Raw genomic sequence first — 14,516 nt, forward strand, 5'->3', positions numbered from 1 at the left:
ATTGGAGAATGGCCCACTGGCCATTATCTTTGAGATATCTAGGCAGTGGAGAGGTTCAGAAGATTGGAAAAGCCCAAATATATTGACCATTGAAAAAAAGAAATCTGATTAATTACAGGCCAGCCAGCATTTTTTTACTGCCTTCCCCTGTGACACTGGAAGAAATAAGTATTATGTAGACAACTCATGTTTTCCATTTGAAAATAGAAGATATCAAGCTAAACCAATCTTTCATGGCAGACTTGTCCTTGTGGTCAAGGAAGTAACAATAGATATTAAATTTTTGATTTCAGTAGGATTTTCACTCTGTTTCATCTTACAGTCTAAGAAGCACATTAGGAAACATGGGAAACTGGATCTACTGAAATCACTGTTGAGAGAAGCTGATGTTGACCGGAAAATTCTAAGATTAGTTGTTGATGCTATGCTGTCTATCTGGAAAGAAGTATCAAGGAGTCCTGCAGAGATCTGTTTTCAGTGTGCTATTAGTGTGTTTTTTTCCCAGTAATTTATACAGTGGACCAGAAAATTGTATCTATTAAAATCTGCAGACAACATTAACCTGAGAGGGGTTGCAAAGGATTTGTATACAAATGACCTTGATCAATGGGAAAAATAGCGTGAAAGTGTAGAACACCATTTAATAAAAACATGTGCTAAGTTTTGCACTTGGAAAGAAATAATGAATTCCACCAATTTAGGTGGGGAATAGTTAGACAGAGACCTCCATTTTGTCACTGGTTTCCACCAGGCCCAGAACCTTCCGCAGAGTATTGGTTTTCAGAACACCTGAAGGATGCAGAGCCTGGAATAGCCTTTTCAAGAGCTGTACTATTTGCCTTTCTCATCTCTCCAAGAGTTTTTGAGACCCTGTGATATTTTAGTTCTTGCTGCCAAATTATTTTCACTCCACTTGCAGGGATGCATTGACTGTGCTTCTTCTCCTGTTGACTTTAGATCAGATCCTTTGCTTCCTGCCTGCAAGCAGAAATAGTTGTGGCTTCAGCAGGATACTCATCCACCAACAACCACAGCTGTGGTTGTCCTGGATGCTCTGCCACCAGTGCCACTTCTGGTCCTTCCAGTTGCATCAAAGTCTTTTGAAACTCTAAAGGATAAAAGGTCATCCAGCCCTTCAGAAGGAAGTTTTTTTACAAATTTTACAATTTTTTTTACAGAGCAGTGTTTCCCTGTCACTGTCCTGAACCAGAAGGCCAAGCTGGTATCATAGGCTTGTATTGTAGCTGGTGTCATAAACTGGATATGGGCATACCCCAAAACCTTGTTGCAAATATTTACAAATCAAAACTACTTCATGTCTTCCTCCCTGCTCAGTCTGTGATGTTTTTTTGACTTCTGTCCATGCTTTATCTCAATGCCTACACTCCCCTTCTCCAAGTCTTTGTGCTATCTATTGGTCTTACTTAGGAGCAGCATTGCCCCTCTCTTCTTCTTGAAAGTCATTTGGGATTCTGCCCCACAGCATTCTTCACGCCTCTCTCTTCAAATACTCTTGCTAATCCTTGATCACACTGAGCACACATAGGATTTGGAATTTGGTAATAGCAGGTAAGTGTTATTTTAACCTTCAGGACGCCAGAAGTGTGCTTTCAAAATGAATCTCCCAGCAATCCGTGTTTGCTGGGCTGGGGCTTGTCCTGCAGGACAGCCTCGGCGTGCAAACAAGATTCCTTTTTGGTGCTGCTAAGCTGCACACAGGGCACGTCAGCCACTAACAGGTGTGTCTCCACAGGGCCAAGGAAGACACAGCCCAAAGTAAATCTCCCCAGACATGTTTGGTGTGGATGTTGTGTTTCCAGCCCCAATTCTTATAATTTTAAAGGCTTGCTCCTGTTGAGCCATAGTACTTGCTAGCACAGAACTGGCTGTAGATGCCACATGAATTTCAAAGTTGTAAGGAGAGCAGGCAGGAAGACCTACTGTCAAAGAATTGTGTCTAAAACCGCAGCAGATGTCACATTTTGGACAGATGAAGTGAACCATACAAATCCGGACAGAGCCCTGCAGAGGAGCATATTCCTTTGAAAAGAAGACGATGGGATTTGATTCTGAAAATAATTTATTTCTAGCAACCTAATGTCACGGGAGTCAGCACACATCATGCAACCCCCTCTTGGTGCTTTTCCCATTCTTTTAGAGGCCACAAACAAATGACCTCTGATTTTCCAGGTGGTTTGTCCTTTGGAACCACAAATGTAGAAGGATCAAGGCTGGGAAGGAGTTGGCATTTCTATGGCTTATCTGAAGGTATCACATACTTTTCAGCTAAATGTGTGCACTCTCAACCTGTGGCTGCCAGCTGCAACATTTTAGTGATCCTAGAGCAAACAGTAAAATATCAGTCCATCAGCTAGACAAATGTGTACTGATACAGAATATGCTCATCTACGCATATGTACCATATACATCTCGCTGAATATATACATATGAGTATAGATATTTATGTGTGTTCACAAATAAAACGAGATGTGCATGGTGCTTATATATAAATACGTCTTGTATGTACATAGATATATGTACATACAATATATATGTAGATACATACAATGTACACACACACATATGTCTATGTACACATATATGTGTATATATATATGCATATATATATAAGTACATACCATACACATATCGTTGAATATATATAAATGTACAAATATAATTAGATATAAATATAAGTATATAAAATATAAATAAATAAATAGATGAAATATAAATATATATAAAATATATAGAAATATAAAAATACAAATAAATAGATATATGTTTACATATTTTTGCCAATACAGCGGGATGTGTATAGTACACACCGTATACATACACACACCGTTTCACGGCCGGCAGAGGGGCACACTCCACGGGAGCAGTGCGCGGCGGGGCGGCCGGCCGTGCAGCCCCGGGGGAGCAGGTTCGGGAGCGGGCGGTGACCCGGGCGGTGACAGGGCCACCCAGCGCTCAGCCGCTTTAAGGCGCTCCGCCGCCTGGCCCTTTAAGGCTGGTCCCGCCCCGCCGCGCCAGCCCAGCGCGCCCGGGCGGCCCCAGGTACGGAGCGGGCGGGGGAGCCCCGCGGCCCCTCCGGGCGGCGCCGGGCGGAGCGGGACGGGGCACGGGGCACGGCCGGGGGTGCGGGGCTCGGAGGCCGCGGCCTCGCTGTCCCGGCGGGCGGGCGGGCGGAAGGGTGTCCGTCCGTCCGTCCTCTGGCGGGCCGGGCCCGCGGGGGAGGCGGCGCTGGCGGGCGGCAGCCGGGTCGGGGTCAGGCGGTCGCTCCGCCCGGCGCTCACCCGCTGTCTGTGCGCCCCGGCACCAGGTGCAGGCGCGGCGGGGCTCGGCGCCGACCCTCTCTCGCTTCCGTGCCCGGCGCCATGGCCATGAGGGAGCTGGTGGAGCCGGAGTGCGGGGGCTCCAACCCCCTGATGAAGCTGGCGGGACACTTCACCCAGGACAAGGCCCTGCGGCAGGAGGGACTGCAGGGCCCGCTGGCCTGGCCCCCCGGCGCGCCCGAAGCCGCAGCCGTGAGTATCGCTCCGCTCTGGCTCCGGGGAGCAGGGCTCTCGGTGCAGCTGGTGTCGTGTTGTGGTTTTTTTTTTTTTTTTTTTTGGAAAAAGGCCCAGGGGTCACCCGAAACAGGGTTGTAGGGTGAAGGCGCGTTTGTGGGCACTCAAGGGATGTTGGTGGCTGTGGTGAGCTGTGTGCCTTGCTGTCACAGGCCCCAAGCCAGACAGTAGTGGGAGGAGGTTGGACAGGATCCCTCAAAGTGTTCCTGCTCCTTCAGCTGGCAGCTAGTGGAAGAAGAATGTTGACAGGCACTGTATCTTCCTCTTCCTCAAGGAAGCAGAAGATACAATCTAATTGGTTCACACTCTGTGTGTGTAGAGAGGGGCGTGGGATCGATGTTGACACCATTGCCCACTGTTCCCTGCAGGTATCCAAACCACTGGGAGTAGCCACTGAAGATGAGGTAAGAACAGATTTATTGGTCTCCTTGTAGCTTTTGATTAATCTTCTTAAAGTTTTTCTCATCCACACTGTTTGTTATTTTACCCCTTATCTGATGCTAATATTTTTTTCTGACAAGCCCTTCTCTCACACTCCATGGCTCTGCCTGTTCATCTTCTGTGCAACGTTTACAATCCATCTCTGTCTTTGGCAGCTGGTTGGAGAGTTTCTGCAAGCTCAGAATGCCCCTTTGCTGTCCCGTGCACCCCAGACCTTTAAGATGGATGACCTGTTGGCTGAGATGCAAGAGATTGAACAGTCAAGCTTCCGACAGGCCCCTCAGCGAGGTGAGGGGAGCTGAAGTAGGTGGAGAGCTGGAAAAGATCTTGATGTTTATGGTTAAGCTCCTAGCAGTGTGGTTCCTATCTTTTAAGCTCTTCTGAGATTGTATCTGGAGTATTGTTTCTGGATTTGGGCTTCCCAGTACACTGATCTACTGGAACAATTTCATTGGAGATGGATAAAATACTCAGGGGAGAGGAATCCATGGTGTAAGAGGAAAGGCTGAGGGACCTGGACATTTTAACCTGGGGAAGAGGAGTCTGAGGGGCAGGGGGTGAAGTGTTTTGTTGCTGTCTTTGGCAGCCATAGTCAGGAGAAGGACAAGGGGTAATGGACACAATTTGTGGAAAGGGGAACTGACTAGGTATGTGGAAACATTTCTTCCCTTGGAGGAGGCAGTTCAGTACTGGAACAGGTATCTAGGGAGGCTGGGGGATTGCCACCATGGACAAATTCAGAAGTTACCTCATAAATGCCCTGAACAACCTCATCTCTAACTTACATGTTAGTCTGCTGTGAGAACTCTAGCAACCTCCAGAGACTCCTTCCAAGTGAAATATTTCTGTGATTTTATTCTAACGAAGAGAAAGATCAGAGGTGATTAGGGCTAGCCTGGAACCCATAAATGATGCCTTTGAGTGCTCCAGTTCTCACTTTTGTTTTTTTTCCCCATCATGTAGCTCCAGGTGTGGCAGCCTTGGCACTGTCTGAAAACTGGACCCAGGAGTTCTTGGCTGCAGCAGATAATGCTGGTGATGTCTCTTCAGATTACAATGAGGCTGACTGGTCACAGGAGTTCATTGCTGAAGTGACAGGTGAAGTGTCCTTTTTTGGAATTACTGTCAAGGTGATGTCCAGTCACATGCCTGTGTGTAGTGAAGAGCTACTGAATGTGAAATTGGAGTATTGCTTTGGGCCCAGCAGCCAGTGTTTCCTGGAGCAGCCTTAATGGGGTGGAGGGTAGAAAAGCTGCTTTGTGATGGTGTTATGGTTAAGTCAAATTATGAACAATGTAGTGTAAGGGTCTTTAGTTGTTAACTTAGGTTCCTAAGGGAATTTTGGAGAAGCATGCTGTTTAAACTGCTTTTATAAAAGTTGTGATTCAACTGCTGCAAGTTGGAGATGGCCTTGTACTGCTTCTTAATTACATGTTTTCTAATTCCCTCTCCTAAGGCTAAATTTGCCTTTGGTACAGAGGTAAATTCTCTTTGGTGTGCTTTGGTCAAATATTTTGTGTCAGCTGTATGAAGGTAGAGGGATGTTACAGTCTGGAAATGTGCAAAGTGAGTGTTTCTGGCCCAAAGGTTTAGCTTTATTTGAAAAGCCATTCTGTGTTGTGTATAGAACTGGTTCTGGAATAGGGTCGTGTTACCACACATGCCCTAATCTGGAAATTAATGAAAAGAAACAAGTATATGCTGTTCTCCAGGGGTGGCTACTGTAGAAAGCTGGGTAGTTCCACTCTTTGACCTTCACTCTTTACATTTTTGAAGATATAAATTAGAGTTACAAAGGTCTTTGAGAAAGTTCTGATGAAAACCTAGTGCTTGTAGGCTGTGCTTTTGACAGAGATTTGTAATGCATTGCTAATTTTCTTGACCTACATAGTATCCCACAGGGAGCAGATGAATCAGTTGTGATATTAAAGTAGAAAATCATACATTTATCGTCACCACAGTGGCATCTGTATTAATTCACTATCTGAACCAAAGGCTTGGTTTTTAGATCAACATTAACAAAGGCGTGGTGGTCTGCCTGTCTTACTTTTCTCCCTGTTCTTCCTGTGCAGATCCACTGTCTGTGTCTCCTGCCAAGTGGGCAGAAGAATACTTAGAGCAGTCAGAGGAGAAGCTGTGGCTGGGGGAATCAGAAGATCAGTCTTTGGCAGATAAATGGTGAGTCTGACTTCTCAAGGCGAGCTGTTGCTGCTAGGCACTTGGGGGTGGGTGAAGCACTTGGAAAGGTGATAGATATCTGCTGTGGCCTGAATGCTTTTGAGTCATTTAACTTAGACTGGTGTTCTCGGGCCTTTGGTGTCAGAGAAAGGTGGAAACAATGCTTGCAAACTGAAGTTTTTAAGAGTGTAGCTTTTCTGTTCTCTAGTTCCAGGAAGATATGTTGATCATGTAGGCTAAATTAATCTCATGCCTGATGCAAAGCTCCTTAAAGTAACTTCAGGAGTGTGTTCAGGAACTTTTTTTCTGCAGCAGATGCTTTTTGCTAGACTCTACTAGTTGTAAACTTTCCAATGTAATTCTTCCTATCTGACAAACCACTTCCAGCCTTTCCTTTACATATTTCTGGGTTCAGCCTTCTATGTATTATTTGAACCTGGTTTTTTGTGGTAGGTTAAAGATGGATCATCTCTCTGTAGGTACCTGTTGAGTATAATCAAATTTTTCAGTTAAAGAAGCAAAACACACACAAACAATTTGGGCTTCTAAGATGTTTCCTTACAAAATTTTTGTATATTTGGGCTCTTGTTGCACCTGGCTTTTGGCTTGTCTGATAACTTTCCACAAATAATGGACATTCTTGAGTTATTTCCACCACTTCCCAAACTTCCCCAGGACTGAAGGCAGTGATAACACCTCAAAGTGGTCCTATCCTGCTGTAAGCCAGACAAGACATATTGAGTTGTGTCATTGCTGTAAGCCCTCAATCCTCTGCAGAGCTGATGCTTTTCCATGGCACTGTTTTCCTCTTCAGTGGGCATGACCTACTTTCTTTGTTCCTGGATATATGACCTTGTTTCTGGTAGTGCTAAAACTTGCAATGTCTGATGGCATGTGAGCTTGGCAAAGAATCCAGACTGCTCTGCAGAACTGTGCTGACTCTGTAATTGTTTTATTTTGCTGCTGTTTGTGTTAGTCACTTGCTCAGCTAACGTAGTAGTAATTTTGAATTTTTACGGATGGATAATGGTACTGAATCACTTAGGAGAAACCCTGAATCTCTGAGGAGGGGTTGTATCCCTCAATACTGTTGTCTGCCCCATTGTGTAGACTATTGTTAGTGAAAGAGTTTGCTGTTGCCTGGTATCAGACTGTCTCTTTCCCTTTTATTGCCTTGGAACACAGGTATGAGGAATACCAACCTGAGGATGATCTTAAGAAAACTGTTACTGATTTCCTCTCCAAAGTGGATGATCCAAAACTCAAGAATACTGAGGTGAGAAATCTGACTGGGGCTGAGATTAATTATCACTGTGAATTAGTAATTACATAATTAGTAGTAATTATGTTACTGTGAATAAAGGGTGTGGGGAATTGAGAAGGGTGAAGGTAGTAAAGGAATAAAGCCTCCTGTTGTCCCGTGTTTCCATTTCTTCCCTGATTCCTGGGAGTTGAGCCCTACAATCCACTTTAGATATTATCCATCTCCACTCTTGTGAAGTGCGGTCCTTCCCACCTTTCTGGACCTGTAGTGCTCGCTCTGCAGAGAGAAGCCCTCTTAGTGAAGGAGGGGGGCACGGGCTGAGGGCTTGTGGGCACAGCATCTGCCCAGCTCCACCCTTGTTTCATTTCTCTGCCGCAGTTCCTAAAGTTTGTCCGCCAGATCGGAGATGGGAGGGTATCGATCGAAGCTAATCAGGTGACCCACAGAGACCAAGAGCAGGCAGAGCAATGGGCAGCTGAGTTTATACAGCAGCAGGTAGGAGCCCCAGGCCTGTATGCTCTGAAGGAAGAAAGCATTTTGCCACAGTGCACAGTCTGGGAGCAAAGGAAAATGGCAAGTCCAGCTCTCAGCAATGCTGAGGGAGACAAGGGAGGGGCTGTTGGGCTCTTAGCAGAGTCTAGCCAGAAGATGGGAATGTATCTGGACAGTTTGAGTTTTCTCATCTCCCACAGCATCTGTGAGGAAGAGGAGATTCAGATTAATTCATTTCCACTTCATAGGCCATCAGTTCTTGCTGATGGGGAGGAGGGGTCACTACAGACCCTCCTGCTGTTTTGGGACATGCCCTGAGGTTGCCAAATTCTAAAAAGAAAGGTGTGTTTCTGTTTCCAAACTCCCAGGGGGCATCCGATGCCTGGGTGGATCAATTTGCGCGATCTGGGAACATGTCAACTCTTGATACGGAATTTGAGCAGGCAAAGGCTGCTGTGGAGGTAAAGCTGGCTGAGAAGGAGGGCTGGGGTGCCAACTGAGAGCTCTTGGTAGGGTTACCTCTTTCCTTTGCATGCTCTGAGGAGGGCTGGAAACATTCAGGAGGGAGTTCTCTGGCATGTCTATAGACCTGAGCTTTTGGCTGAGGTACTCCAGTCACACTTTGTTCTCCCTTCAGTCAGATGTGGAGTTCTGGGACAAACTCCAGGCAGAATGTGAGGAGATGGCCAAGAGAGATGCAGAGGCTCACCCTTGGCTCTCTGAATATGAAGACCTCAACTCCTCATCATACGACAAGGTAGGGGACAGCAGGGTCTCTCAGGCCTAGCACTGTGGTGGGCTGTCCTGGGGAGACAAGCAGTGTGTCTGCCTTGCTCTGAGCTCCACAGACTCTAAATGCTGCTGGGATTCCTTCTCACGCTGATGCTTTGCTGTCACTTACATCCTTGTTCCAGATCAGCTAGGGGGTTAAATACTGTTTTCACTTGGGTTTGTCTGCAGATGTTGTCTGGGTCTTGTCCAGCACCATATACCAGTGAATACCAGGGTTCTTTGCAATGAGTTCAAGTGTTGTATCCCCTGGCCCCATCCCTGCCCCTCTCCCCCATTCCCCTCCAAGCTAGTAAGATACATACTAAATGTTTTGTCTCTCTATCAATGTAACTCCAGGTTTGGTTTGGGGGATTTTTCCAGCATAGGAAGAACCGCCCTTGTTCTCAGATCTGCTACAAATTAGCAATGAGGATGAGGTGCTGGCTGGCTGGTCTGCAGCTTCAGTGTTCCTGATGCAACAAGACTAGACTGTACTGTGCTGTAGAGAGTGCTCTTCTCCCCAAGCCTGTCTCCTAGCTTTAGCCCCTGTGTGTCTGTCTGTCCTGCTAGGGTTACCAGTTTGAGGAAGACAATCCCATGAGGGATCACCCAGATGCGTTTGAAGAGGGGCGGAAGCGCTTGGAGGAAGGTGACCTCCCCAATGCTGTCCTGCTCTTTGAGGCTGCAGTGCAACAGAAGCCAGATCATATGGAGGTGAGTGGCAGCAGGGACAACAGGCTGAGCTGTCAGGACAGCTGTCCCTTCAGTGTTAGGACCTGTGCAGGGTGTATGAAAACACTTCATTTTTCTGCGGCCCTGGGTTTGTAGCTGATGTGTGTGAATCCTCAGGGAGCCTCTGAGGGAGGAGGTTTCTGACTTAAGGTCAATTACAGGAAGCACAAAGTCGTCTGGCCCAGAGCTGTGTAAATCTTTGCAGCACATGAGACTGTGCATGGAGCCAAGGCAAGGAGTTCTCATCTCTCAAGTTGCTTCTGTGAAAGTCTTTATTGGCATTGTAAGTTTGGAGGAGCTTATGGCAGATCAGTGCTTTTTGTCTGTATTAAAATCTAATTCTGAGAAGCTCATTAGACCAGGGTTCTGACCAAGTCTTTCATCTAGGTGCTAGGAAAAGATGTGACCCAAAAAGGTTGGGTGTTTTCACAGTGTTAATTGAAGCTGTGGGCCAAAGAAGGATTTTTACTCTGAAGACAAAGTTCCAGCTCCTTGTTAAGTGAATACTTTTTTCCATAAATCACTTAAGCTTCTGCAGGATGAATTGAGAAATGGAATAGCCTGTGGGCCTTTTTCCAGGGGGAGTGTACATGGATATTCTTGGGAAGCATGCAAATACACTCATGTTATGCCTTTCTGGAATGCCTGTCTCAAGGATCCAGGGCTGCTAAATTTTCAGCATGTCTTGTTGAAGCCCTGCTAATTATATATGACTGGACATACATAATTTGATTACCCTGAGACTTAAGTGTGGCATTTTTAGAACAGAGGTTCTTGGCTTCTGAGAATAGCCATCTAACTTTCTAGGGTACTGGTAATAGGTGAAAAGTAAGCAGAAGGTTTGAAGATCTGCTTTAGCTTTAAAGTGGTCAAAAGGTGTTAATGCCCTTCTAGAACTGTTGCTTTTTTCTCATAGACAGTGTGGACTGTAGGCTGAGCATAATGGAGAGGCAATTGAAACCTTAGGGAAGAAATCTTGAGCCATTTCTGACTTAGCTGTATTGGACACATTCTGCATTCTTCAGGGAAGAAATCTTGGGCCAATTCTGGCTAGCTGTATTAAAAACATTCTGGATTCTTCTACTGTGACTGCAAAATGTACAGGAGAAGTCAAGACTTCACAAATGGTACAGTGATCAAATAGACATGAACAATTGCTCTGAAGGAAATGTCACATTTGCTTTGGTCCAAGTCACAACTTTACCTTGAATCTCTTCAGCTCTTCTGCTGGCAGAACACTGCAGTTCTTGCTGGTCAGCTCTGCTTGAATTGTAGCTAGCTATGTGTGATGAGGCACGAGAGATTCAAGGGTGTAGATTGCCTTCTGCAGGGCTTCTGTGTCTTTGCTAATGAAACAATTTCCTTCCTTGAGGCAGTGGCTACCTCATTTTGTGACTTACATTTAAAAAGCAGGTACATCATGCTGACAGTCCTACCTATTTTGGATCAGGGGTGTGGCTATCAAAATAAAGTGTACAGATACTTTGGATTTGGTGCCTAGTTAAATATTCCTTATATCAGCTGCTTGGAGGTGGAAGTAATTTTCATCTGCTGGTGTCATGATGATTGGAAATTCAGTAAAATTAACAGTGCTTCTACTTTCATGTCTGAAAGTCAACTCTCCAAGGTTACTACTTGCTAGGGGACCACTGCACAAGTATATACAGCTGCCTGCCTCAGGGGTCTCCTTATTATTAGCACTGCTGCTATGCCATTTTGTTCTTGGGAAATAGGAGATCTGCATTTTCCTCCTTCCTCTGCAGTTTGACAGTTAGAAGTTAAAAGTGGAGGTTCTGTGATCTAAAAGTGTAAAACTAGTTGCTTTATGATAGTGTAAAAGTTGCTTTATGATAGATTTCCAGGTAGACACTCACTTCTGTTCACTATAACAATGCCAGTTTTGCTGTCTTTGAGGCACATGCTACAACATTTGTCTGTCTTTTGAGAGGAACTTAGACCTGTGGCTGATGTGTATACATGGGTCTATTTGATCTCATTCTAAAACTGTGCAGGATAATATGTTGGATTTAATATCTGTGTTTGTGGCTTATTGACTGATTTTTTTCCTCTGTAAGTCTAACTTTGTACATCTCTGTCTTCCCCAGGCCTGGCAATATCTGGGAACCACCCAAGCAGAGAATGAACAGGAGCTTTTGGCGATCAGTGCTCTCAGACAGTGAGTATTGCTGCAGAGCTGCTGAGTGTGGCTTCTTGTTGGGTGTGTAGGGCCACAAGAGTGACATGGCTGTTATGGGGTGCTCTGGCTTGATTGTTTTACCTCCTGTGTCTGGGTGTCTCCTACACTGATTTAATGCTGCTTTCACTTCTCTTTCTTTGCCCTGCAGGTGCCTGGAGCTGCAGCCTGGGAACCTGACAGCTCTTATGGCTTTAGCAGTCAGCTTCACCAACGAGTCCCTGCAGAAGCAGGCGTGTGAGACCCTGCGGGACTGGCTGCGCCATAAACCGGACTATGCCCACCTGTTCAACAAGGAGCCAGAGGAGAGTGTCTCAGGGACAAACCTGGGGCCTTCCAAGCGTGTCCTGAGTTCCCTGCTCTCTGAGTGAGTTATGGGTACAAATTCCAGCCTTCAGCTGAAAGGCTTCTTGGAGGGCTCAGCCTGGTCCAGGCAGGAGCAGAGCGAGCAGCCCGAGGTCATCTCTTTCCACAGTACACCAGTATCCTGTTCTGTGCTTTTCCAGCTCACTGTTCATGGAAGTGAAGGAGCTGTTCTTAGCAGCTGTGCGCAGCAACCCCTCAACTGTGGATCCTGATGTCCAGTGTGGCCTGGGTGTCCTTTTCAACCTCAGTGGCGAGTACGAGAAGGCTGTGGATTGCTTCAGTGCTGCACTCAGTGTGCGCCCCAATGTAAGAAAGGGGCAGATGGGGGGTGCTGGGGGCACTTGGAGGTTTATGGGTGAAGATTTGGAGGAGGCGCTGCATGTACAAGAGGTGCATATTTGGAGTGGAGGACTAAGACATATGGGGAAGAAGTGGCTGGCTTGGAGCTTTAGGAGATCCAGTTCATCTCAGCCCTTTCTCTGTGCCCACTCCTCCAGGACCACCTTTTGTGGAACAAGCTGGGTGCCACCCTGGCCAATGGGAACCGGAGTGAAGAAGCTGTGGCTGCATATCGTCGGGCACTGGAGCTGCAGCCAGGATACATCCGCTCTCGCTACAACCTGGGCATCAGCTGCATCAACTTAGGCGCCCACCGGTGAGCACAGGGTGGGCAGCTCTGCTGTGACCTGGGGGTTTGTGTGTGTTTGTGGGAGACACACTGCTGTAGGTTATGAGGGCAGGGCCACACCGCCTGCAGCCTCCTCTTGGCATAGGGAGAGCAGAGCGAGTGTGTGGACTCTGCCCAGAGATCCAAGTGTCATGCAGTTACAGGTGGGGTAGAGGCCATCTGGACTCCTGATTCTTGTAGAGATAAAAGGGGGACCTCTGGTTCTGGAATGGGTAGGATCTGGGAAGAGGAGGAAACTGTTTTGGAGGGGAAATACTTAAGAATCAAATGGGGAAAGGAGTGTGAGATGAACCATCTTTCCCACTAAGCATCTGAATGTTCTCCTGTTGACAGTGAGGCTGTGGAGCACTTCCTGGAGGCTTTGCACATGCAGCAGAAGAGCCGAGGTCCACGGGGGCAGCAAGGAGCCATGTCTGACAACATCTGGAGCACCCTGCGCATGGCCCTCTCCATGCTGGGGCAGAGCGACCTGTATGGGGCAGCTGATGCCCGTGACTTGCCCACACTGCTGAAAGCATTTGGCCTCCAGCAGTGACTCTGGGATAGGCTCCCCTGCGAGTGCAGCGGTTGCCGAGCCCAGCAATGACCTTTCTTAGGGATAAAATGTTCACAAGGGTTCACACACATCTTTGCCCTGGTAGGGCAGATCATTGGCAACTGTTTGTTTTTAAGTACCCCCCTGGTGAAATGTGCAACTTCCCCAACCTGTCTGTTGTGGCCTGAGCATTTCTGAATGGTTCACGTTATCACCTCCATGACGACTGACACTGCTGCTTCACAGGTGATCAAAGTGGGGAAGACAGCAGCACCCTGCCCTCTTGCCAGACTGCATTTGCAGTAGTGCCCAGCTTGGCTGTGAGACCTTGGCTGTGAGAGCCATTCTGCAGGCTGTCTGCAAGGGTGTGTCTCGAGTTCAGGCTGCTTTGGAGGGATGGGATTGCTGTTTCACCCGAAAGGGTGAAAATTTGTGGGGTTTGAGCATGCTTCCCCATGTATGTGCTTGCATGTGTGTATATGTGGGTTACTAGGGAAAACTGGGGCAGTAGTCCCCTTTTCTGGCCACTAGTGACTGGCCAATGGTACAGCCAGATGCTGCTTTCTCAGTGTCTTCATGAACCTTTTAAGATGAGAGTATTGTACTGATGCTGGGGACATGGGTGGAGGCCCTGTCAGGGTAAGGGGAGATCCCAGAGTTCAGGCTTGAGAGAAGGTGATAAGAATATCTGAAATGTCTGAAATTGTCTGAAATGTAGTCTCTTCCAAAATAATGGTGGGGAAAGGGATGAAGTCTTAATTTTCTCTTGCTCATCTGTCATCTTGTGTGTAACTGAATCTTGTTAATTATAAATATCTGTATATGATTTTATTGGGGAAAATGTTTTTTAATTGTAAAGTATTTTGTATAATAAAGGTATAAGCCCACTGCTTTTCAAAAGATGGATTAGACTCTCTCTCTGTTTCTCTCTCCCCTTTTGACCCAGGTTTTGTTTATTGATAGCTTGCATGCAGGTGAAGCTCAAAGGACCTCTTTTTGCTGTAGCCTCAGGCTTCAGTTCAGCAAACCAGCAGAAGAGCTTCCCTTTGCCAAAAGCTCTCTTTTTTCTTGCTCAGGTTTAGAGGTCAGTGATGCACTTTTTTTCCTATCACCCGTTTAAGGAATCCGACTGCTGCAGTTGTCAGGGCTGGGGGCTTAAGCAGGAAGCGCTGCCCCTTCCTGATCCATCAGGCACCTGTTTCTTCATACCTCAACCTCACAGGCTTGTTTTTCTCTCTGCTGGAGCACAAAGTGTGTGCAGAGAACAGTATTTGCTGTATAGT

At 46.6% G+C, this 14,516-nt stretch overlaps 1 protein-coding gene across 4 annotated transcripts; it reads left to right on the forward strand.

The window, feature by feature from the left end:
• The first annotated feature begins 2,922 nt into the window (after nt 1–2,922).
• PEX5 (peroxisomal biogenesis factor 5) lies at nt 2,923–14,135 on the forward strand. 4 transcript variants are annotated; one of them, XM_064410509.1, is made up of 16 exons: nt 2,923–3,060; nt 3,326–3,530; nt 3,941–3,976; nt 4,169–4,301; nt 4,977–5,111; nt 6,086–6,191; nt 7,377–7,467; nt 7,834–7,950; nt 8,316–8,408; nt 8,585–8,704; nt 9,289–9,432; nt 11,556–11,626; nt 11,796–12,011; nt 12,151–12,316; nt 12,508–12,665; nt 13,032–14,135. In XM_064410509.1, exons 2-16 carry the CDS (start codon nt 3,381–3,383, stop codon nt 13,231–13,233), a joined length of 1,938 nt encoding a protein of 645 aa, XP_064266579.1. In that variant the 5' UTR covers nt 2,923–3,060; nt 3,326–3,380; the 3' UTR covers nt 13,234–14,135. The 4 variants fall into 4 exon arrangements, with proteins under 4 accessions (XP_064266579.1, XP_064266580.1, XP_064266578.1 ...); XM_064410508.1 differs by lacking the exon at nt 2,923–3,060 and having other exon boundaries at nt 3,150–3,530; XM_064410510.1 differs by lacking the exons at nt 2,923–3,060; nt 8,316–8,408 and having other exon boundaries at nt 3,148–3,530.
• The last annotated feature ends 381 nt before the right edge of the window (nt 14,136–14,516 follow it).

Source organism: Passer domesticus, chromosome 2, assembly GCF_036417665.1.
Source record: "Passer domesticus isolate bPasDom1 chromosome 2, bPasDom1.hap1, whole genome shotgun sequence".
Taxonomy (NCBI): Eukaryota; Metazoa; Chordata; class Aves; order Passeriformes; family Passeridae; genus Passer; species Passer domesticus.